Raw genomic sequence first — 23508 nt, 5'->3', positions numbered from 1 at the left:
GTCTCTTTGTTATCTGTAGGTTTTAGATTTCAAGCATTATGTTGAAAAGTGTGCACTGGTCAATTTGATGATCTCATCCCAGCCGCTCTTTGTTTCATCTAACCAGCAAACCTGCATGACAATGGCGCCGTCTAGTGGTCAAACTTTTTGTCTCTCTTTCAGCACTTCCACATTACATTTCCCTGCACTTCACACGCTTTCATTATACATACTGTAGAGTTTAGGCGTACAATCTCTACATCTTTCTCTCTAACACACACACACACACACACACGCGTTTCAGACATACTAAAGAAAGCAGTTCATCAGTAAAATGCAATTACAGTTTAATAGTTGATTTAGATTTATGAAGCCCCTTCCAACTGTCCTTTAAACTGGACTGGCATATTATAGACATCTGACAGTATATCTGCTCCATTCAAGTTCACATATTCTCTTTCAGCGTAAAGTACTTGCAATATTTCGATTCAAGCCGCAGAGAAGTATTCGAAATTTGATTTTGTTGCCACCTGGTGGTAATACTGAGAACAACAACACTGCAGTACATCATACAGTGGTCAATCCCTTGTCTACCATATACGTAAAGTAGTATACACTCACAGTATTGTATGGAGTAAACCTGTCTACATTCATTCTTTACCAAAAAGACATACAGTACTTACACATAACCTACATACTGCTTTGATGTTATGTAACTAGTATGAAGCATCATTAGCCCATCATATTCACCTCAGATGTAAAACAGCTGCATATAAAGTAAGCTCAGTGCACCTCAGCGAAAAGACAACTTTGCAGCTTTTCTGCAAATAAAAAATAGAATAAATTGTTTTTGTTTAATTTCAGCAAATTAATACAGTACAGTGATGACTAAACAACACCCCCCAAAAGGATGAAGTGAAACATAAATAATTTAAAAAAATGGTTGAATACTCTCTAACAACAAACCTAATTTACATATTGGCTTATCCATTTGTAATAATAACATTAGTGCAACCCCTTTACTTTCAGTTTATACTATAACTCAAAAGAATGACAAACTGCAAACTCAAATTACCACGTAGTCTAGCTGACACCTGACAAAATTAGCCAGACCATTAGAATCTTCATAATCACTTAATATAGAAGTGTTCTATTGGCTTGCTTTAGATTTAGTAAAGTGCACCTACCAACCTACCTAACTGGCAAACATTACTTATGTTTTAACATAAAAATATATATATAGATATATATTATACTTGCTAAGAAAACGTAATGAATCAATGTAATAAATTATAGCATAATCATCTTTATAATGTAAACTCTTAAGTCAGTGATTTGAGTTTTTTATCTTGATGTAACCCAGAATAATAATAATCAGGCCCACCCATTCCGTGCACAGATCCACTACATGTTCTTGTCCACCATCAAAGCGAGAATCTTGTCTCTGGTATCAGGGCCTCTGTCAGCCTGTCTCGCATGATCTCCTTAGTCGAGTATAAGGGCAGCTCCAGAATAGAGTGACATGTCAGAGACTCAGGGAAGTGCTGATCGTAAGAACCGCTCTGGACAAGCTTAAGTCGAATGTACATCCTGATCTGATCCATGCCAAGAACAGGAACCTTCCTAAAACCAGTCAGGAACCCTGAGGAACACCAGCGGAAGAGAAAACTTTGCATTAGCATCTGCGTAGCCAGACCAGCTACCATATTGCTTTGTTTATTTATTTGTATGGGTGAATGATAAGCACAGAAAACTTTTGTTAATAATGGCAGACGTATGGCAATGTTATCTGCTCTCTTTAAGCTGTGTTAGGCTAAAAAAACATGCAGACAGGCTGAAATTTAACTGTGTTGTTCTGTCAGGAGATGCAATGACTTAAAGCAACGGTGAGTTAGAAAAAGAATAAATAATGACAAATAATGTATTTTGTTCATTGTTAAGCTCTGAGTTCAGGAAAAGTCTAGGAATTAAACACATCATTATAACAAAATATTTTTAAAGACATATTGAAAAATATTACACATTTGGTTCAATGCCTGTACAGCACAATCAACATCTGTTAACAACAGGTACAATACTTACAAATGAAATCTTTCCGCTGGTCTTCAGTCAGTTCATCAAAAACCTCCCAAAACATCTGTATGGTGGGGTGGTCAACATGGTAGAACCACTCATAAACTGTGTTCTAATTATGGTAAAAAAGAAAAAGAAAAAAAAGACATGTTCAAGAAATGTAAAATCAAGCAGGTGAAGATGTGGTGAGTCATTTGTAGAGAGAAAAAGAGGGGCACTTGTTTCACACTGTACCTGTTTCAGCTTTGTCCAATCATAGACGACTTTACCCACCAACACCCCCTGCAGCTCCTCTGGCCGAAACAACTTCACCAGATCTCGGTCACACACCAGGAAGAAGCCTCGCTTGAACTCCCGAAAGACACCCTCCACGGACGTGTTGAACACATGATTCACGTAGGCATCCACAAACTCCTTCCTGTTCAATAGATTAAACTTTCATTTCAGCAAATACTTTGCAAAGAGAGCGTTAGTCTGGGTGTAGGCTGATTTAAATATTTTTCACGGTCTCACCTATTCTCACTTGTCACTGGTTTTCCGGGATTTTGGGGATCGAGTTCAACTTCTGTCCCGTCCCAGGTTATCTGTTATGAAAGAGAAGAGGTTAGTGATATCACTGCAACACCTTCGGAATACCGTAACAACGATCAACGAGACAGATTACACTGAGTGAAACACTAACCGAAAACCACATGTACATGTCTTCTAGGACCTCATCTTCATAGTCCAAGACATCCTGTAGAGTCCTTAAAAATGAAAGATTTAAGATTAATATTAAGTTTCCTTGGTTACTGTACAGTTTTTACAATCTTTTGTGACCTTTCAGGCATCACCTGAAAATCCACAAATTTATATTGCCAAATTTAGATGAATACTGACTTTCCAACACTGCTGAATTCCTTCATATCCTCCAGAGTCGGCTCTACATCGAGTAGCTTCTTGAACAGAGCGAGTGGGAAGGGTAAGTGTATGATACTCTGATTGTACAAGGCCAACCCACACAGAATCCCAAACAGGAAGAAGTTTGTCATCTCCTCCTCTGTTGCCTGAATTGATAAAAGTAGAAACAAAGAAACCCCCTGCAAATCTTTTAAATGCATGTTGAAGATTTTTCATTGTGTAACTGCATAACTAAAACAGCATATTGTTCTGTAGTTGCTTATCATGACAGAAAATCCTGTTAAACTCAGTGAATCCTGAGTCCATGGTACATCTTCCTGTCAATTCTTACTCTGGAGGGGAACCATGCCAAGGTTTTGGCGTCATTGATCAAGAACATCTTATATTCAGTTGACACCATGGCATGAAACAAGTGGTGGAAAAAGTCTCGTTTGTAGACATCTGTGCACTTTGGGTCTTCATCCAAATAGACCTGAGAGACAAAGAGTTAGAACTCCTCCAGTTAGGTAGACACTGAGATGAGAGCACCTAGAAAGCCAGTTGGCTATGCTTCAACCATCAGCTCAAAACTAAAAATTTACCACAAGGGGCTTCTTGAAGTTGCTGTGATGGGCAGCAGCCAGTTGTGCGAGGGCGTCTTGCAAAAGTGACATTCGACTCAGCCTCAGTTCAAAATAAGGATTAGAGTTGGGAATCCATCCAAAGGGCCACACAAACATTTCTGAAGCTCTCTGGTGTTCATTCTGTAATTTTAAAATGTAATGTAATGCAATACATCACATATATTGCTCTGCATAGATTTTATGGACAGTGTAAGAAGCTGTAAAAAACAAAACACTGACAGAGTCAGTGAATGAATGACAAAACACATCACCTCATGAAGTTGTTAGCAAAAAGTGACCTATTTATACATCTAACAGACACAGAGTAACATAAGCATTCAAATTTATTCACATCAGGCCAGCTGATGAATGTACAATATTCCCCTTCCTTATAGCTCTCTGGTCTGCTCAAATTCCAGAGGGAATAGTTATATGTATCAATATGATATAAATATAAATATTAGCACCTAAATGCTTTGTTATCCAGCTACCAGTTACTAACTTTGCCTGTCGTTTGCTACTGGGCACTTGGCGCTGCTGGGAACAGCTTGCTGCTCTTGCTGGAGCTAAGGCTGGTAGGAGAGGTGACACTGAATCGAACCAGTAAAGCAATGGTTTAGTTCCCATGAGGGAAAGGTTCAGGTTTAAATTACCTGTGTGTATGAAGTACTGATGTCAAAGGCCCGTTTCTTTGATTCTAGATGCATCAAAAATGGGAAGTTACCAAGGAAAAGTGGCTGATCACTTGCATTCTGAAAAAAGAGAAGATATCAGCCCTGTGGTTTTACTGAGAATGTATTTTGCAACGTGTGCAGTTTTTTTTAAACAAAAATTAGTTTTTTATATAAGTATATATAAGTATATGAAAAGCGACAGGATCAGTGAGAGAGAGAAGCGGGGAACAACTTATCTGCCATCTTAAGATGGCTTCAAGCTAATTTAGGATTTTACCACTTTTACCTTTGAATGCCACCGCTTCACATCCTCTTCAAGAAATGTTTGGTTAATCACCAAACAAAAAGTGTTTTCTGGGATTCTCTGATGTCCGGCAATCCTGTTGTTGGCCTTTAAAACAGGTATATTTATGGAGTGTTAATTACGTGAAAGGCTGGTAAGAAAAAGGAAAAAAATGAAGAAAAGGTGACTGTTTGGTGAGGTTTGAAGTTTTAGAGAAAAAGACAACTGGCACTAACATTATACATGTCCTGGAGTACTCGCAGCAGGTTTGTCACTGCGGTGCGATGTACAGGCTTAACGGACAGCATCGCTGAGAGGGCCTCTCTCCACACCTTAACATGGTTAACCATGGTGGAACGCGACAGGGAGGACCACCAGTCCACTAAAGAAGACAACATTGAGATCTGAGTCCATGAATATCAGCTCAGACTCCAGAAAAGAACACAGGTTACTGCAATTAATGTAAAATATCTGATTCAAATGGGAGTTTTTTGTTTTGTTTTGTTTTTTTGTAATTCTTAAGTTACATAATAGCAAACATGATGTCCTGGTTTTTGGAAAATAAGTCTTTATCAGCTTTAATTATCCTCTGACATGCTAAAGAGCAGAACATCCTTCCCTCCTTCATTCAGACTCCATAGTTTTACCGAAATTCACAAAACTTAATTCATTTGCCCCCAGTGGAGATTTTGCTTAGTGAACACAATACATGATCCTATAATTAATGATGATTGATGCCTCTGAAACATTTTCACAGTTGTCTCTTACAGTACCTGTGACCTGGAGGCTTTCAGCAGAGAGTCTTTGTATCGCAGTGGCAACTTTCTCTGCAAGCTCAGTGCTCTGATGCCTGGTGTGTTTCTGGATCACATGCAGAAGCTCAGTGAGAAGCAAGAAGATCCTCAACCCCTCCACTCCCACTGGTTTCTCATCAAGAGAGGGAAGCAACTGTAGAACAGCAGCCTGAACCTGTCGAGAAAATATATAAATTATTAACTGGGTATTACTAAATGGTTTTGAAAGTAAACTACATGCATTTCTTTGTCAAGTACAAATACATTTCAGTGTCATACCTCTGCCACAACATCATTCTTCTTCACTAGTTTCTTAAAAGAAAGTCGTGCATATGACAAGTTCAAGCCAGAGTAGTTTGGTGAGGTCTGGAAATGCTTATCTGTGCTATGAAGACAACAAGTACATGTAAATGTAATATAATAATGCAAATACAAAGACGTGAAGCTCATGCACATAATGTCTTTTACCTTTGGTCAAGGAAACACTGATTTAAATAGGATGCAGAGGAAAATGTCCTGTGGATTTCCCTGTGAAGGTTTCATATGGTAAGCCAATGGTACTGACACACAACACAGTGTTGATAACTTTGGAGTCAAATAACAACAACAAAATACTATCGAAAAAGACAAAAAGTTGCTACTTCATCACACTTACTGTTTTATCTTTTTCCATGACTTTGAATCACATTCAGAGGTCCACTTGTCAATCATGCCATTAAGACAAGGCTGTCTTACATTGTTGGCTTTGTCAACATTTGACTCCTTGTGAACTTCCTGTGAAAGAAGCAAATAAATAAATAAATCAGGTTGAGACTATTAAGAAAATGCTGTATATGTATGAATAAATGGGGTAAAAATTTTACACCTCTTACAGTTATAGTTTGTATTGCACATTTTTTTTTGGTACCTGAAACGATGTGCATGTTGCAAAGGAACAATTTCCTCCTGCGTAGATGTTTCTAATTACAAGACCATCGGTAGAGGCTGGAATAATAACAGGATAAAAGTTATCTCTGTCCTTGAATGGTTAAAATGGCATGTGTGCCACACTATTTTCAATCACGCTACTTTAACCACACCATACATTCAACCATTCCATAACCGTGCATGCAGGTATTCAGGGTCAGGCCTAAGAGTGGCCTTAGATATTAATTTTCATCTTACTCTTGTGGTGTACCCCAAGGTTTTAGTTTGGGCTCCATTTTATTTGAAGTGTCAATGCTGCCACTGTGTTCTGTCTGTAGAACACACAAAATCCCTTGCCAATACCATGTTGACAACATGTAGGTACACCTCGCCTTAAAAATGGGCTCAATGCATGGCCTTCAGTCCCTTCTAGGTGGTCTGGGGGTTATAAATTAAAATTCTCATTGATTTTTTCCTGTGGACAATGTTACATGACTCACAGTGGGAGCTGTTTGACAAGTTGAACCAGCTTGGGGAATTGTTGTGTTTAAAACCACCACCACCTTGCCAAATTAAAACATAATTTAACAGAGACAAAGTTGAAATAGTGGAAACTAGTGGTTGCAAAATAAACCCAGTGTTAGTAAAACTGAGATATCATTTACAGAGTATTTAAAATGTGGAAAAACTCCCCACTGGAACCAGCAGCCCATCTGTCTTAGCAGCTCTGTGGCTGGGTGGCTGAAAATTCAGTGGTTAATGGACAAACTTTTGCTCGATCAAGGAAAAATATATCTCTCATTAATAGCCCCAAAATCTGACTTGAACATGAACTGAATTGAATAATTTTAGAATTGTAGGTACTCTGTGGCAGTTGAACAGGTAGCGGCACAGACGGATGAGTCTCCTCTCCGTGCCCCAGCTGGCCTTGCTCTCCACACCCAAAGGAGTAGACCTTCTTGGAGTCTGTCAGCACTAATGTGTGATGCCTGATTGAAAACAAACAAACAAACAAACAAACAAACAAAACCAGAAACAATATTTTAAAGGCAACAAAGGTGTCTTTTCAGAGATTTTACAGCTTCCAAGCCTTCACTTTACTAGACTATTAATAATGTAATAATTTCACTCCTGTTGATGGAACATGATAAGCAGAAGGGATATAAAGTGGACAAAATGGGAATATATGATATATATGATTGTTGCTCTATTAATGTTTTCTGTGTCGTTTGGAAGTGATCAAATAATCGTAAGCTGGTCTGGCAAACTTATTTAATATTCTTTTTCTTTTGCATTTGTTGGAAAAATAATTAAGATGTAAGAAAAAAATGTACTGTACCGTCCACATGCAGTCTTTGTGACTTTGGCGCCCCAGAGCTCCGCAACAATCCGAGGTCGTAGTTCATCGCTGAATGAGTTGTGCCCAAGCTGTCCATATTGACCAGAGCCAAATGTGAACACTACACCATCCTAAGAAAGCAACCAAGCAAACATGGTTTAAACTCCCACTTGTTGTTTGTTGTCATTTATTTATATCTCTGTAATCTAAGAAGTTAATATATTTCTATATGGAATATATTTCTCTCACAATAAGTGTCAATTACTAATTTAATTAATACTTTGTGTATATGTTATTCTTGGTGTCAATGTACAGTCAATCATTAATGATGGATGAGCTCACAGTAATGACAAATAATTGCTCTCCAGAATCCAGCCATGCCAGCTGAATCTGGGAATCAGCGGTTTGAATAACTAAATGTACATTTTCTTTCATCGGTGCCAAAACAGCAGATTCATCCTATATTAGCAGCGTGAGCATGGAAGTGAAATGATCACACAGTATGTTTAGTAGAGTTAACTGGAGGCAGGTGAAAATGTGAAAATGGCAGCTGCACTTGTGAGGCAACTAATTTATAAACTGGGCTCAAATCTTTAACAAATACAAAAATAAATAGTAAAATAACCAATTTTTTGTTATAAAAAAGTAAAAGTAAAATTTTTGTGTTGCAAAAATCATGTGATTTATTTACTGAACTAACCCTTTCATCAGAGATCATCCAAATTTCAGTGTCCTCAAGGACTGTGTGCTTTTATGCTTTTGTTATTCAGAAACAAAATGTGATACATTATAACCTATGCATTATGTACTACCAGCTTTCTTTGTCTAACCTTTGTCAATGTGACAGTGTGGTCCTTTCCACAGGAAATGTGAACAGTTTTCTTCATGTTCAGGTAATGAACAGAGGTTGGTGTGTGTCGATCTACAGAAAAGAAATGAAAAGTCAGGTTTGCATGTCATGTTAAATGTTCCATATAATGACTGCTTTGGTTTTACCTGTTGTGTCTCCCAGCCCCAGCTGTCCACAGTCGTTTCTGCCCCAGCCAAACACACCTCCAGAGACAGAGAGGGCGAAGCTCTGCTCCCCCCCTGCAGCGACCTGGACCAGAGGGATCGCTGACAGAGAGCGGAGGTGTTGGGGTGAGTTGGCGCCCAGCTTTCTCTTCCCCAGACCCAGCTGGCCCCTGGAGTCCTGGCCCCATGTGTACACCTGACCATCTGTGGAGAAATCATGTCTGTCATGTCTGTCTCCAACACTTTTTGACCATAACCATGACATGTTTGCCTTTTACAAACCACTTTGTGATAAATTATTTAAAAAAAACAAAACAAAACAAAACAAAACAAAAACTATTTATATTACATATATGTATAATTATTAGACTGTAGCATTATAATAAAAAGTTTTAAACTGATCAATAAGTGGACCTTCTTCCCAGGCACACTCTCAACTTTTACAATCCAGTCTCAACAATGGTTGGTGTGTTTCTTCCTGGTCAACTTCCATACATAATAAAAGATTTTTTCAAAACATTTACAGCCATTAAATGACTGTTGGAGCTTCAGATCTTTACTATAGCACTGGTAGTATGTGTTTGTTAATTTCTATGTATTGCTGTTAATTTTCAGTGTATTGACTATAACTCTTGTGTAAGGAACTAGGAAGTCACAAATGTAATAGGAGCACAAAGCATCTTGCTTTCAGTTTGTACATTAGAAGTCTGCTGTACTTTACTGTACCTTTGGTCAGAGCAACTGAATGCTGACTTCCACAAGCAACCTGAGAAACTGGTATGTTATGCAAAGCTTCTGGTGTTCTGAAACAAGAGAAAACAGCACAGCTTAAACACTCGTTCTACCCACAGGTTCGATCCAGTGCTCAGCCTTGGCATATAAGCCTACCCTTAAAGTTGTTTAAAATGGGAAAGTTTGTATTTTTTGTTTATTTTTCCTACTATTTTCCTTTTAAATTTTTAAAAATTCTCTTTAAAAAACTTGTACATCAGGTCCCACCCTTCTCAAGTTGTTTTACTTGAGTTGTTTTTACTCATGAAATAATGAAATCATTCCCAACATGTATTCTTTTGTCCTTACCTTGGATTGAATGGAATGTGGTTTGTGTCCACACAGAGAACATTTCCCCTCTCAGACAGCAGTACGACTGTATTATCACCACAACTCACGGCCTGAATCTTCTCTTCACATTTCACATACTCTGTTAGCACACAAGCCACAGAAACACAGCATGTAACAACAGAACAGCAAAGCGAAAAGAGAACTTCCTGTGACTTGATCTTTGTCAGAAGGAAGTTCAGTTCATGTTACATTAAGACAGGAAGACAAGGCTGATGCTCACTCTGTTTCCCTCTGACTCTTCTGCCATCTTTGCTCTCATTGGTCCGAATGATGAACACGTCTCCTTTGTCTTTGACGAAGGCGAGCACACTGTGAGCCGCAGACAGGTCTGTGATGTGGTAAGTGAGCTTTAAAAAGTGAACTCCATCACCTTCTGAGACACCTTTCAGCCTGAAGCCCTGCTGACAGTCCTCTCCCCATGAAAACATTATGGTAAAGTGACTCAAAGAGAAAGAGAGCTGATTTATATGTCTCAGCTCTGTCAGTCACAAACGAAACTCCGCCCATTAATTATGCCAACTTGAAATGGAAAACAAAACTTACTAAACGTGATGAAATGAAAATAACACACCCAGTGACTCAGAAGCAGGAGGGGCTTATGCAGGGAAAAGACAAATGAAAGTGAAACCGCTATCTGACTTCTGCTGGTTTTGCTTTACTATGGTTGTCTTTAGATTGTTGAATAATTAAATTGTGTCAGTAGTCATGCTGTAACAGTAAAAAGCTGCAAACTCATGGTTGGTTGCATGAAAAAGTTCTGGCACAGTGCAAACTATCTCCTAGAAATCGCTTCTTATCCCCATTGAGTTCTTTTACGAGGTATTCGGTGCTGGAAAGTTGCATGTGGATACTCAGGAGTGCAAAAATCAACAAGCTAGCACTTACAAGTGGAGTTTAATTGAAAGCCATAAGATAAAGGCACCCATGTACAGCAATGTTAATGTTACTTAAACTATTATTTCTGAAGCCCTGAGAGTTCAGGATTCAGTCCAACAACATCTTATTGATTTCATAATTTAACATTGCTCACTATTGCCTGTCATACCAAACTGAGCAACAGAACAGCAAAGCAACATTCTCTTTAACAATTGAACCAGATGAGGACTAGTTTTAAATTATTAAATTTGGGATCTCGCAGTTTAAAACAGGTCCATATCTGCTCCAGTTGTTGGGGGGAATTCTGCCACTCTGTTTTGCTGTGAAGCTCCAGATATGCTTTGTAGACTAGAAACTGACACTTTATACTGTAGTTTTGTTATGTGTAATGACCCATTTAAAAATATTATAGATTCAACTTTCCACAGAACCACAGTGTGCTTTTAATCTATCAGCACTGTTTAAATCCACTCTGCGTTGAAAGCATTGAAAAAGTTGGTGGGACAATCTAATGGGGTTCAAAGTAGATATAATTTTTCATTAATCTGCTGCCTTTTAACAGGTGTTTTGACACATTTATCTGGCTACTCGCAGAACAAATTATGGATAAATTATGGATGCATTTTATAATAATATACAGATGAAACGGTTGGTGCAAGGGCACATATTTTAAGAAATTCAATATCTAAAAATTCTGAAATGTATTCAATCAATAATAAGCAATAACTGCTTAATCTTTATTTAAACTTGAAGATCTTTGTATGTTTGCATGTGAATTGAATTTCTTGAGCAAAATGGAAAAATAAAACTGTACTTAAAGTGTCTCTGTGTTTTCTCCAACAATCATTTCCACTCCTAAGTAGAATCACTGATCCCAAAGCTACATTATGTTGTTAGCCACTGATCTTGGTGGCTTTGTTTACACACACATTTTACACACACAACATAGTTACCAGAAGCACTTCACATCAACAGTAACAACATTTCATGACAAAAGACATCAATACAACAACCATCTGCCATCTTTAATGAAAAGCCACAGTTAGATTCATAAGAGACATGTGTGAGTGAATCTATAAACATAACAGGATAACACTGTAACAGCTTTATGGCACAGGCTCATAATAAATCCTTTTGGCCAAAAATACATATTTACAAACATTTCAAAGCACAAATAACTTAATAATAATCCAACACACTGGACCCAAAATCAAATGTTCTAATGTCCTAGACCTGCTCTAACTGAAAAGTGTCATGAGACAACTTTGGTTGTGATTAGGCGCTATATAAAGAAACTGAACTGCATTGAAATAAATGTTAAACAATAAATCACCAACAATGGCTTTAGAGGGGTGATGCATTTTGGGTTGTTTTTATATAGTACATTTCATAATCTCACACAATTATCAGGGGCCCAGTTAGTTATATCTACTAATTAACACAACACTGCAGTAACAGTCAAATATTTTAAAGATAATAAAAAAATAAAAGCTCACAGCAGCAGCTTCTCATCACAGTTTTCCTTTATTGGTCCCGCCCATCCGTTTTGTTTCCGCTCTCACTTGCCTTGTTCTTCCTTTACCTCTTCATTTCATCCCTTTCTTTCTCTTCTTCTCTTTTCCTCTCATTTCTCAAATTACTAGTTACTACCCCCACACTTAATTCCTTGAGGTGATGGACTGAAAAGAAATATTAATTACAAGTATAAATTACTTTTATCAGTATTTTCACTCTGACGCATGAATGATTTGAGTAAGAATAGGTAGCTAAAAAGGCTTTGTCAGCCATTTGCAAAGTGCTCTCTGTAATGTTAAGTCCTCTGTTCAGTACGTAAACAGTCAATAGTCGCGGTCCAGTCCCACCATCAATTGTGGATCCCTTTACAGTTGCTTAGGGCCTCGGTCAGCTTGGTTCGCATGATCTCAATGGTTGAGTACAAGGGCAGCTCCAAGGCTGAGAAACATGTATGTGTCTCAGGGTAGTACTGGTCAAACGAGCCGTCCTGGACTTGTTTAACGCCGACTGTCATGTTGATCTTTTCCATGCCAAGAATAGGCTCCCTTTCAAAACCTGTCACAAACCCTGGAGGAGGGAAAATGGTTAGCAGTGAGTTTCTTCATTTCTGTATATTTATGTGTGTTTATGTATGTGAGAGACTTTTTAATGAGCAATCTAGGCTGAAATAGCTCCAGATGATAAAACATTATTTGGACCATTGACTTCATTAGATTGCTGTAATTTCAATTTATATGTGAAGTATTTGTTTATATTAAAATCAGGCACAATACTTACAAAGAAAAGCTTTCTTCTGATTCTCATTCAGCTCATCAAAAACCTCCCAAAACATCTGTATGGTGGGGTGGTCAACATCGAACTCCCCCTTATATGTTGTGTTCTAATCACAGTGAAAGAGACTGTTAGAGATAATTCTGTAATAAACAGTTATAATTATTTGTAGCATTAAAACACATGAGGATGTGATAAATCAGGTGAAGAGAAAGCTAGACCATGTGGAGCTCTTGCTTCAGACTGTACCTGTTTCAGTTTTTCCCAGTCATGAAAGTCTTTGCCCACCAACACTCCCTGCAGCTCCTCTGGCCGAAACAACTTCACCAGATCTCGGTCACACACCAGGAAGAAGCCTCGCTTGAACTCCCGAAAGACACCCTCCACGGTCGTGTTGAACACATGATTCACGTAGGCATCCACAAACTCCTTCCTGTTTCATAAATAAAAGCTTTAGCTCAACAAAACATCTATTAAATGATTAATTCCTCTGTCCTATCTTTATTACAAGGAAAAGTGACTGAAATCCCATCTCTCTAACACACATTTTCCTGTGGAACTTGACATCGTCGTTTCCTCATCAACAAAACTTACTTGTGGTGTACATGTTTCCCTATAATCACATAATCAATAGGCATTATGTGTCTTTAAATTTCTGTGCAGATACACATTTATAACTTCCCATCAACCCTATTAGGTAGTAGCAGTGTGGTTGTCTGAAATGATTTCTTTGAGGATATTCAGTGACTTTCTCTTAACAAGGATAAGAAATTGTGATTTTAGAGGTACTCCTTAATTGATAAAAACGCACCAATAAATTGTGATGTATTTAGTTATTCAGCCTTATTATTTTACCATTTAATAAGTATCTTAACTGAACTGTATCATGTATTTTTTTTCTTCAACAAGGTTGTATCTGTTTATTTTCATGTTAAAATGGATCACACGATGTTGGGTATTGTGAATGTCACCTGTTGTCTCAAACACACAGAGATTTAGCACCAGATTCTGCAGTTCCTCTCAGCTCTTTCACTACAACCTACAGCTTACTGTTTTGCTTTTCCAGCCCACAACTTCATGGCTTGCATTTTCTCTCACTGCTCAGCTAGTGTCACAAAGAACTGGCAGACAAATAAACGCTTTCATGCTCCTTACTTATTTTGACTTGTCACTGGCTTTTCAGGATTTTCAGGATCAAGGTCAACCTCCGTCCCATCCCAGCTGATCTGTTGATCAGTTAAAAGAAAAGAAGATAGTCATATGCTTGCTTTGGAAAATGATAATGGGCTGTCAGTCGGAAATCAAAAAGAGGATACCTACTGTAAAAAACATGTCCAAGTTTTTTATGTCATCATCTTTGTAGACTTCCAAAATGTACTGCAGATTCCTGTTAACACACAAAATGAATTATAATTAGGATATCCAAGTACAGTATATTCTGATCAGAAAATCGACACCTAAAACCAAAAATCTATGTGAATTAGATATGCATTCATTTATTCTTACTTGCCAACACATGGACTGAATTCTATCATATCATCCAGTGAAGGCCTCACACCAAGCAGCTTCTTGAACAGAGCCAGTGGGAAGGGTAAGTGTACAATGCAGCGGTTGTATAAAGCCAGTCCACACAGAACCCCAAACTGGAAGTATCTCTGGTCCTCCTGTGCTGCCTGTTAGTTGATGGTAGAGATGTTTTATATGAGAAATCTACTGTACGCTGCATTACCTGAATGTAGAATTAATAATTCATATTTGTTCATGAGGTAAGAGGATCTGAACTCTTACTCTGGAAGTGAACCATGCCAGAGTTTCAGAGTCATTGAACATGAACATCCCGGATGCGGGTGACACCATCTCATGAAACACCTCGTAAAAAAAGTCTTTCATGTAGACATTATCGATTTCGTGGTTGTCATCAAAATAAACCTAGAAGAAGAGCACAAACTAAGTTTTTTTTTCTGAAACAACAGCTTAAACACGAGTAACTAAAACATAATACAATAGTACTTTGGTCGTACTATTACTATCACATCAAAACTACATGTTTACCGCAAGTTCCTTCTTGTAGTCAATGTGATAAGCATCAGCCAGTTGTTCAAAGGTGTCTTCCAAAACCGATGCTCGCCTCAGGTCCAGTTCAAAGAACAGGTCTGCAGGCTGTGGGAATCTACATTCAGAAAGCACACGCCGGTAGATGCACTTTGTTGTTTCCACCTGCAATAAAATTTAAGATGTTAGTTCTCATAACTTTTTTTTGCAATTTTTTTGTGTAATGCCAGCTAACTTCAGTGTGTTTCTCACATGAAAAATATGTATTCAATCACAGTGTACTGACAGTGTTGTGTGTGTTCTCACGAGCTACCATTCAAGGCTTCAATTACCTTGGTGAAGAAAGCATTCATGTCAAAAGCCTTTTTCTTTGACTGCAGATCCATTACTATTGGAAAGCTACAGAAGATAAGTGGCTCAGCATTCGCTTTCTAAAATTAAAAAAAAAAAAAAAAGCAGACGGATTCTTTATATTAGACAGTGCACATATATGACAACTATTGAAAATAGACTTGACAACTTGAATGGCAGAAGATTTAAAACCATGATGCATAGAGGCACATGGCTCCAGCTCACAAACTAATCAACCATATGTTGTTTAGTTCTTACCTTATGTTGTGACCAGGAACGCCAAAGGAGCACATCATCCACAAGAAAAGTTTCATCAAAGAACAGATAAAAATCGCTTTCTGGAATCCTTCGAGGCTCTGCAATCCTCATGTTGGCCTTTCGAATGAGTTCATTATATATTAGGTATAAAGTTAAACAAAATAAAAAGGCTTATTTTGTAGTAAGAGATAGCAGACTTGCTACTCCAGGATCATATCCTGTAACATTTACTATAAATAAAGGTAACAAATGATACTCACATTGTACATGTACTGGAGAACTAGCAGCAGGTTTCTGACTCCAGAGTTACGAGGTACAGGATTGAAGGTCAGGATCACTGAGAGAGCTTGTTTCCACACCTTAACATGTTTAGCCATAGTGGAAGGTGACAGGGTGGACCACCAGTCCCCTGAAGAAGACAACATGGAGATTTGCAGCAAGTCTAAATCTCACAGTTCATATTCAAATCAGAACATAGTGTAAACACTGTGCAGCTTCTCCACTATGGGAGTGACCAAAAAACAAAGTTCCCTTGAGAAGGTAATTACAAAATCAAAACACTGCATTGTTATTGTATTTATTGTCTGCAGAAAAAGGCAGACAATAAATAACATCAAAAATATAATTTGGTTTTATAAAAATCTTAATAATAAAATAATAATAATAACAAAAAAATAATGAATAAAAAATAATCCAGAATCCAAAAACAGTTGGGACACTGTGTAAACTTAACAACTGTGTAAACAACCCATTCTCTCTTGTGAACACCTGAGCCTTTCGAGGATGCTCCTTTCATGTCCAGTCATGATCCTATCAACTGTTACCAATGAACCTGTTTACCTGTTCCAAACAGGTGTTTTCTGAGCCGCACACAGCTTTCCTACTCATTTGATGCTGCTGTCTCAACTTATCTGAATCGTGTTGCTGACAGCAAATTCAGAATCAGCATATATTTATAAAAATCAATGAAGTTGATGAGGTTAAACATTAAATATATCAGCTTTGTGTTGTTTTCAACTGAGAGTATGTCAAAAAGGATTTACAAACTATCACATTCTGTTTTCAATACTGTTTTACACAGCATCACAACTTTTTGAGAATCCGGGTTGTATTCAGCTGATGTTACAGGTGCGGTGGTGACAGTACCTATGACCTTGAGGCTGTCAACGGACAAGCTTAGTACAGCAGAGGCAACTGCCTCGGCGAGCTTGGTGCTCATTTGTTGCCGTTTTTGTCTCTGGATCACGTGTAGGAGCTCATTGAGCAGTGGGTAGATCCTCAACCCCTCCACTCCAACTGGCTTCTTATCAAGGGAAGGAAGCAAGTGCAGGACAGCAGTCTCAACCTGTCAGTGTGAAAAAAAAATGCAAGGGTCAAAGATGTGCACAAGGATGGTGCATTTGCTGTTTTATTTTTGCTGTTGTAACTGCATAAATATAAGTAGACTATAATTGCTGAAGTTGAAACTAATTAAACTGAACTATCATCTAAACGATTAGTACTTTTTGACAGGTATCTCTTCATAGAACACAGGCTTGGGTTGTAAAACAAACAAAGCAAAACTCAAGTCATGCACTATCCCACCCTGTCACGTGATACTGAAGCATCCACACTTGGAATAGTTGTTATTGCGTGAACACTGTGGGGGAGTGTCTTGAAGCTGCAGAGATGATTAATCGCAAATGGGGTGTGAATAAAAGTTTCCACGTTTCCTAACAGTACACAGCCTTGCCACATTTGCATCGCATTGTGAAAGATTGCCTTATATCATGTTGTCACATCAACCAAATAAGATAAGATAAGATAAGATAAGATAGGCTTTTAGTTAGTGCCACAGTGGGGAACTCACAGCAGTCACAGCAGCACAAGGATAGCAAAATAAAGGTGCAGATAAGTAAAAAATATACAAAGCAAAAATAAGGGAAAATGTACACTTTTTTTCTTTCTATTTTACAAAAACGAAACAATAAAAAAAACACACATGATATTTACAGCATTTCACGATTTTTAAATTTAAATTATTTTAAAAAATAAACTATTGCACACGGAGATGGGGGACCCCTGCACAATGATTTATTGAAATCCTACCTAACTAGATAGCTGAATAATCTATTGACAGCAAAGGCTTATTATAAACTGGCTTGTCAACACACCATACCAACAGTAACACAAATATTCAAAAGAGAAGTGTGAGGAGACAAAACCTTTCACACACATTACATATGTCTCTGTTATATACCTCTGTCAAAACATGGTCCTTTTTCACCAGTTTCTTGAAAGCGCATCTTGCATGTGATAATTTCAAGCCAGAGTACTTTGGTGAAGTCTGGAAATGTTTGTCTTTGCTAAAACCATAAAGAAAAATGTATCAGGTGTGTTAGGCACAGAATTGCTTTGAGATGAATGAGGATTGGGGTCGTGTAACTAGCACAAGTACAGCACAGAAGTACTGTGTCTACCTTTGCTCAAGGAAGCTTTTATTCACACAGCATGCAGAGGAAAAGGTCCTGTGAATTTCCCTGTGAACAACATTACGACAGTCATAAAACGTCGTAGCAATAAATCACATACAAAGTGAAAAAAAAAGCATCAGTCACACTTACTGTTTTATCTTTTTCCATGACTTTGAATCACATTCAGAGGTCCACTTGTCAATCATGCCACCGAGACAGTGCTGTTCTACATTGTTGACTGTGTCAGTGTTTGATTCCTCGTGAACTTCCTGTGAAAAAAACAGGTTGAGCTGATGTCCACAGTATCATACCTCCAGATATCATGAGTGTATTGGATGTATTTGCGTCGGTAACCTCATGAGATGTGCATGTTGCAAACGAACAGTTTCCTCCTGCAAAGATGTTTTTGATTTTTGGATCACAGGTGGTGTCTGAAACTGATGGAATAAAAAGAAAATCATTCACACATTCCATTCATTCACGTTTTTCAATTCACTTTTCACAGACATGTATTCACCCTGTGGCAGTTGAACAGGTAGCGGCACAGACGGATGAGTCTCCACTCCGTGGCCCAGCTGGCCTTGCTCACCACACCCAAAGGAGTAGACCTTCTTGGAGTCTGTCAGCACTAATGTGTGATGTCTGAAAAGATAATACATTATAAATAACATTTTTAATGTCATCACAGACTTAAACTTTTTTCTATTATTTCTATTATTTTTCCTTTTAAGAGAATCATTTAGACCTAATCCTAGAGAGACAGAAGTCAAAGGTAAAGTAAACTAAAGATGCCCTTTCAGAATAATGAACATGAACATCGCATCACGAAAGCTGATGTACCGTCCACATGCAGTCTTTGTGACTTTGGCCCCCCAGAGCTCCGCAACAATCCGAGGTCGTAGTTCATTGCTGAATGAGTTGTGCCCAAGCTGTCCATATTGACCAGAGCCAAATGTGAACACTACACCAGTCTGAGGAGGCAAACACCACAGTTTAAAGTCCCATTAATAAATTATTTATTTGCAAATTGGTGGATATCAGATATCAGGATATGTTTTTTTGTTTACTTCCCAGAAAGCAACTAAAGCTACACTGACAAATATTTTTATAGAAACCAATAATCCAAAGACTACTGTTATGTGAAAGGTGTCCCTCAGCTCTGTGGAGGGTTGTGCTGTCTTTCAGCTCGTTGCTTTGGTTTCACAGCCTGTCACTTCACTGTTTTGGCTCAGTCCCACAGCTCTCATTAGCATCATTTTAGACACAGCAGGCAACAAAAAGTTCAGATGAACTACAGTATCTGTACACTACTTACCCAGTACCAATCCTGTGTGTGCATGTGTGTGTGTCAACCTACTTTCAATTTTATATTATTAATAAAAGATATCTGAAAGCAAAAATAAATCTTCTAAACTGATGCATACTGACAAGAGACTGTTTAACATCTATTTATTGTTTCAGTTGCCTTAATATATCGTTGTGAAAAACTAACTGGTATTTAACATTGCTACACTAATATTTTCACCACTAAAAACTTTCAAAAAATTCAGCTCTGCATTCACAAGATGATTTAAAACTGATAATTTATACTGTTAAAACCTATACTCACAGTAAGCAATGAAAATTGGTATGTTAGTAATTATATCATGAGAGTGTTTAAAAACTTTCTAGGTAAGACATTCTATCCAACACTGTATGCAAATGTGAGTAGTTAATGAGGAATGACTCAGTACAAACAACTACTGACGCCAGCTTTCTTTGTCTAACCTTTGTCAATGTGACAGTGTGGTCCTTTCCACAGGAAATGTGAACAGTTTTCTTCATGTTCAGGTAATGAACAGAGGTTGGTGTGTGTCGATCTACAGAAAAGAAATGAAAAGTCAGGTTTGCATGTCATGTTAAATGTTCCATATAATGACTGCTTTGGTTTTACCTGTTGTGTCTCCCAGCCCCAGCTGTCCACAGTCGTTTCTGCCCCAGCCAAACACACCTCCAGAGACAGAGAGGGCGAAGCTCTGCTCCCCCCCTGCAGCGACCTGGACCAGAGGGATCGCTGACAGAGAGCGGAGGTGTTGGGGTGAGTTGGCGCCGAGCTTCCTCTTCCCCAGACCCAGCTGGCCCCTGGAGTCCTGGCCCCATGTGTACACCTGACCATCTGTGGAGAAATCACCATGACTTTTTGAGCTCCACAGCACAGTCTATTATACTCCAATTTGCTTTCTCATACACATTCCTGGCAGTATTCTTCAACACTTAACACCTAAGAGTTTAGGATTTACAGTGTCCACATATGCAGATTCTATGCACTGAAGTTACTATTTGATTTACTTTGATCGTTTTCATCAAGTATTGCTGGAATTGAAATGACAATGACAAATACCTACAAGAGCTTCTTACTGATTATGATACTTCAAATCTTTTTCTAAAATGTTTTTGATGCACAGATATCTTACTCATTACAAATGGCACACAAGGACATATTTCTTAAATTATGTAAAAATAAAATGCATCCATGTATCATGTTTATTTTTTCAGAGAGCTCAAATAAAAAAATTAAAAAATTTTCAAACCATAAAACACCAAAGCACCAAGATGGCCTTACTGTACCTTTGGTCAGAGCAACTGAATGCTGACTTCCACAGGCAACCTGAGACACTGGAGTGTTACTCAAAGCTTCCAGGGGCCTGAGAGAACAAAGAACAGAACTCAAATAAACAGTTATCACACAGCTGACTAGCATCAGTCTTTATTATACCTCCATTAATTTATCATGTGTTTTTGGTTTCCATATTATTTTAGTTGGTTGACAAATTTAGGATGCTGACTGACAGCACAGTCTGTCCTTACCGAGGAATGTAAGTGTGGTTTGTGTCCACACAGAGCACATTTCCCCTCTCAGACAGCAGTGTGACCGTATTATCACCACAACTCACGGCCTGAATCTTCTCTTTGTATTTGACAAACTCTGAAAGTGCACAGAAACACAGCAGGTGTAAGTGGCTGCAACTGCTTACAAGTCATCATTACTGCAGAGGCGGAAGAAGTACTCAGATCTTGTACTTGAGTAAAAACAGCGATACCAGAACAAGTAGAAGTAGAAATACTCTCTTAAAAGTAACATTCATGCATTTGATATTTACTTAAGTGAAAGTGCAAAAGTATTAACACCAAACTACACTTGCAGTAAAAGTTGTCCTTGTGCAGAATGACATATTTCAGAATAATAATGTATTATTGCATTATAATTATTGATACAACATTGTGGTCATTGTTTTAATGTTGACACTAATGTGATTTAACAGCTTACATACCATCTATGGGTATCTTCTGAATGTCTTTCCGGAGATCATTAAAGGTTTATCTTAATATAATTTATTTGTTAATTATTTTTATTCTATTAAACTAAACCTGCAAAGTAACAAGTAACTTAAGCTGTCAAATTATAATAATTATATTTTGTTCTATTAAACTAAATCTGCAAAGTAACTAGTAACTTAAGCTGTCAAATAAATGCAGTGGAGTAGAAGTATAGAATGGCAGAACATGGAAATACTCAAATACAAGTAGCTCAAAACTGTACTTAGCACAGTACTACTTGAGTAAATGTACTACGTTTGCATTCCACCACTTCACTTAAACATGGATGAACAGGACAAGAGCGTTGCTCACTCTGTTTCCCTCTGACTCTTGTGCCATCTTCTCTCTCATTCGTGCGGATGATGAACGCGTTTCCATTAGTTTTGACGAAGGCGAGCACACTGTGAGCCGCGGACAGGTGTGTGACGTGGTAGCCGAGGTCCAGCCTGTGTACGCCACCATCCGCTGTGCAGTCGAGCAGCGAGCCGTCCTTCAGCCGGAAGCCCCGCTGAGCGTCCTCTCCCCATGAGAACATGTTGTCACACTGTCTCCTCACGGCCGTCAGCTGAGGTTTTAAAGACCCAGAAACGAAACTTAAAGTGGGACGTAAGCTGTGAGCTACGAAAAACGAAACCTAAACACTGAAATGAAGAGCAAACGAAACAGCAACACTTGACACAGTCGTGCGGTTGTTTTGTTTGGTCTTTAAAAGCTAAAACGAAAGTGGAGGTGCGCATGTCTGTTTATTTCATAGTTAGACGGCCAAGAAGGACTTTTAACAGAGCAGCTTTGCGTCAAAGTACATTTTATTTGTCATTTTCTCGCGTTAGGAGTGTTCGACTTGAATGTGCGAATCAGTTATGTTTTAGTGATGAGTTGATTTGTTCCGTGTCAGCACTCAGGAGGGCTGACTGTGACTTTTGAGTTACCTCGGAAAACAAATTTCTCTAGAGCTCTACAGGTACAGGCACTGCTGCACTTGTAGATCAGAAGTGATGACTCAGATTGATTATTTTTGTACATAATGTTTACATATTGTTGGGTCCCAGAAGACGGTTCCTGTTTGCTGTTTGCTGCATTTATTCATTTTCATACAGTGTTCAGTATAATTAGCCTAAGTATGTTCCTGTTCTGTTGAGCCATACACAGACAGTGTCAGTGTTCCAAAGACTATGTTGGTTCTGACCGCAGAATGATTGTATGCAGCACTAATATGTGGGTGTGGTGCACAGTTTTCACCACCAGGTGGTAGCTGTGAAGCAGGTAGGGATTAGAAGGGAACTTCAGTTTTCTCACAGCCCAGTGGCTGTAGAGAGGAGGCGGGCTTGAAGGGCAGCAAAGATAAGGTGGAAACGTACCTAAAGTCTGTGTGAGTGAAGCCACGTACCCAGTGCGAAACTCATCTGTCCCTGTCCCCCTGTCTTTCTTCTTCATGGCAACTCATATTTGTTTATATATATAACCTATTTTTATCATGTACATCAAAATGGATGCAAACAGACAGTGTTATTGGAAATGTTATATCTGTTACAACTGTGCATGCGATTATAACCAATACGTGGTTAGCCCTACCATTTTGTTTTTACAGAGAAATAATTTTAGCAATTTTGTCCTTTCATTTGTGTTTCGTTCAGTCAGCATTAAGATGTTCTCTGTTGAGACCCACACATATGATGCAGTATGCCAGTTAATATGTCAGGTCAGTCACCTGAGGTAGCACATGACAACATAATAGTCATATGGGAGAAACTCTTTACAGTAACTGTGAAATATTGTGGTACTACATTGATCATTTCAATTAACTTGATGAAATTATTTAACAGTTTATTGTAGAAGACAGGTGTCTTGAAATCACTATCTTAGCTTTTTTTTTCAAATAAATAAATTACATTACAGCTGAAAGAATAGCAAATTGGTTGAATTTCATGAAGACATATGAGCATCATGACCATAAAAAGTTTGAATCATTATTACAGAATGTCAGAACTCAGCAAAGAAATATAATGTTAAAAATGTGGTACTGATAAATCATTCGTACTTCTCAAATCCTGTTAATGTGCAGAATGAACTTGTGAACTTATCCCTCTTATAGATAATGACACAGGTCAACCACAAGGGGGAGGTAGAGACCGGCCCTTTCTACAGCTGTATGATTGGACTCCATTGTGTGTAGACGAGTGTAGACGAAC

The 23508-nt window shown here is 38.2% G+C and overlaps 2 protein-coding genes across 2 annotated transcripts; both read right to left on the bottom strand.

Annotated features, from left to right (window-relative positions):
• Positions 1-309: 309 nt before the first annotated feature.
• Positions 310-10214, bottom strand: LOC124062110 (probable E3 ubiquitin-protein ligase HERC4). Its single transcript, XM_046394625.1, has 23 exons — positions 9907-10214; positions 9645-9765; positions 9291-9367; positions 8547-8768; positions 8381-8472; positions 7551-7681; positions 7076-7200; positions 6213-6289; positions 5961-6079; positions 5774-5833; positions 5585-5690; positions 5285-5480; positions 4748-4893; positions 4506-4619; positions 4208-4306; positions 3534-3695; positions 3284-3424; positions 2932-3098; positions 2735-2798; positions 2566-2636; positions 2287-2470; positions 2062-2164; positions 310-1621 (listed from the first exon to the last, which is right to left on the bottom strand). The coding sequence occupies exons 1-23, from the start codon at positions 10112-10114 to the stop codon at positions 1404-1406; spliced, it is 3003 nt and encodes a 1000-aa protein (XP_046250581.1). The 5' UTR covers positions 10115-10214; the 3' UTR covers positions 310-1403.
• Positions 10215-11566: 1352 nt separating this feature from the next.
• On the bottom strand, positions 11567-21953 carry LOC124062109 (probable E3 ubiquitin-protein ligase HERC4). Its single transcript, XM_046394624.1, has 23 exons — positions 21632-21953; positions 20810-20927; positions 20570-20646; positions 19896-20117; positions 19730-19821; positions 18803-18933; positions 18480-18604; positions 18317-18399; positions 18113-18231; positions 17969-18028; positions 17749-17854; positions 16656-16854; positions 15770-15918; positions 15510-15626; positions 15233-15331; positions 14901-15065; positions 14637-14777; positions 14355-14521; positions 14169-14235; positions 14004-14074; positions 13098-13281; positions 12855-12957; positions 11567-12644 (listed from the first exon to the last, which is right to left on the bottom strand). Exons 1-23 carry the CDS (start codon positions 21852-21854, stop codon positions 12427-12429), a joined length of 3036 nt encoding a protein of 1011 aa, XP_046250580.1. The 5' UTR covers positions 21855-21953; the 3' UTR covers positions 11567-12426.
• Between the last annotated feature and the right edge of the window lie 1555 nt (positions 21954-23508).

Source organism: Scatophagus argus, chromosome 7 (genome assembly GCF_020382885.2).
Source record: "Scatophagus argus isolate fScaArg1 chromosome 7, fScaArg1.pri, whole genome shotgun sequence".
Classification (NCBI taxonomy): Eukaryota; Metazoa; Chordata; class Actinopteri; family Scatophagidae; genus Scatophagus; species Scatophagus argus.
This window is presented reverse-complemented; position numbering and strand designations above follow the sequence as displayed.

Coding starts and splice junctions, on each gene's coding strand:
- LOC124062110 (XM_046394625.1), bottom strand. CDS start 10,114: ATGTTTTCATGGGGAGAGGACTGTCAGCAGGGCTTCAGGCTGAAAGGT. Junction 6,290..7,075: donor ACCTGTTCAACTGCCACAGA/GTACCTACAATT, acceptor TTATTATTCCAG/CCTCTACCGATGGTCTTGTA. Junction 3,425..3,533: donor ACTTCAAGAAGCCCCTTGTG/GTAAATTTTTAG, acceptor TTTGTCTCTCAG/GTCTATTTGGATGAAGACCC.
- LOC124062109 (XM_046394624.1), bottom strand. CDS start 21,854: ATGTTCTCATGGGGAGAGGACGCTCAGCGGGGCTTCCGGCTGAAGGAC. Junction 18,232..18,316: donor CAACATGCACATCTCATGAG/GTTACCGACGCA, acceptor TTTTTTTCACAG/GAAGTTCACGAGGAATCAAA. Junction 15,332..15,509: donor GTTCCTGGTCACAACATAAG/GTAAGAACTAAA, acceptor TTTTAATTTTAG/AAAGCGAATGCTGAGCCACT.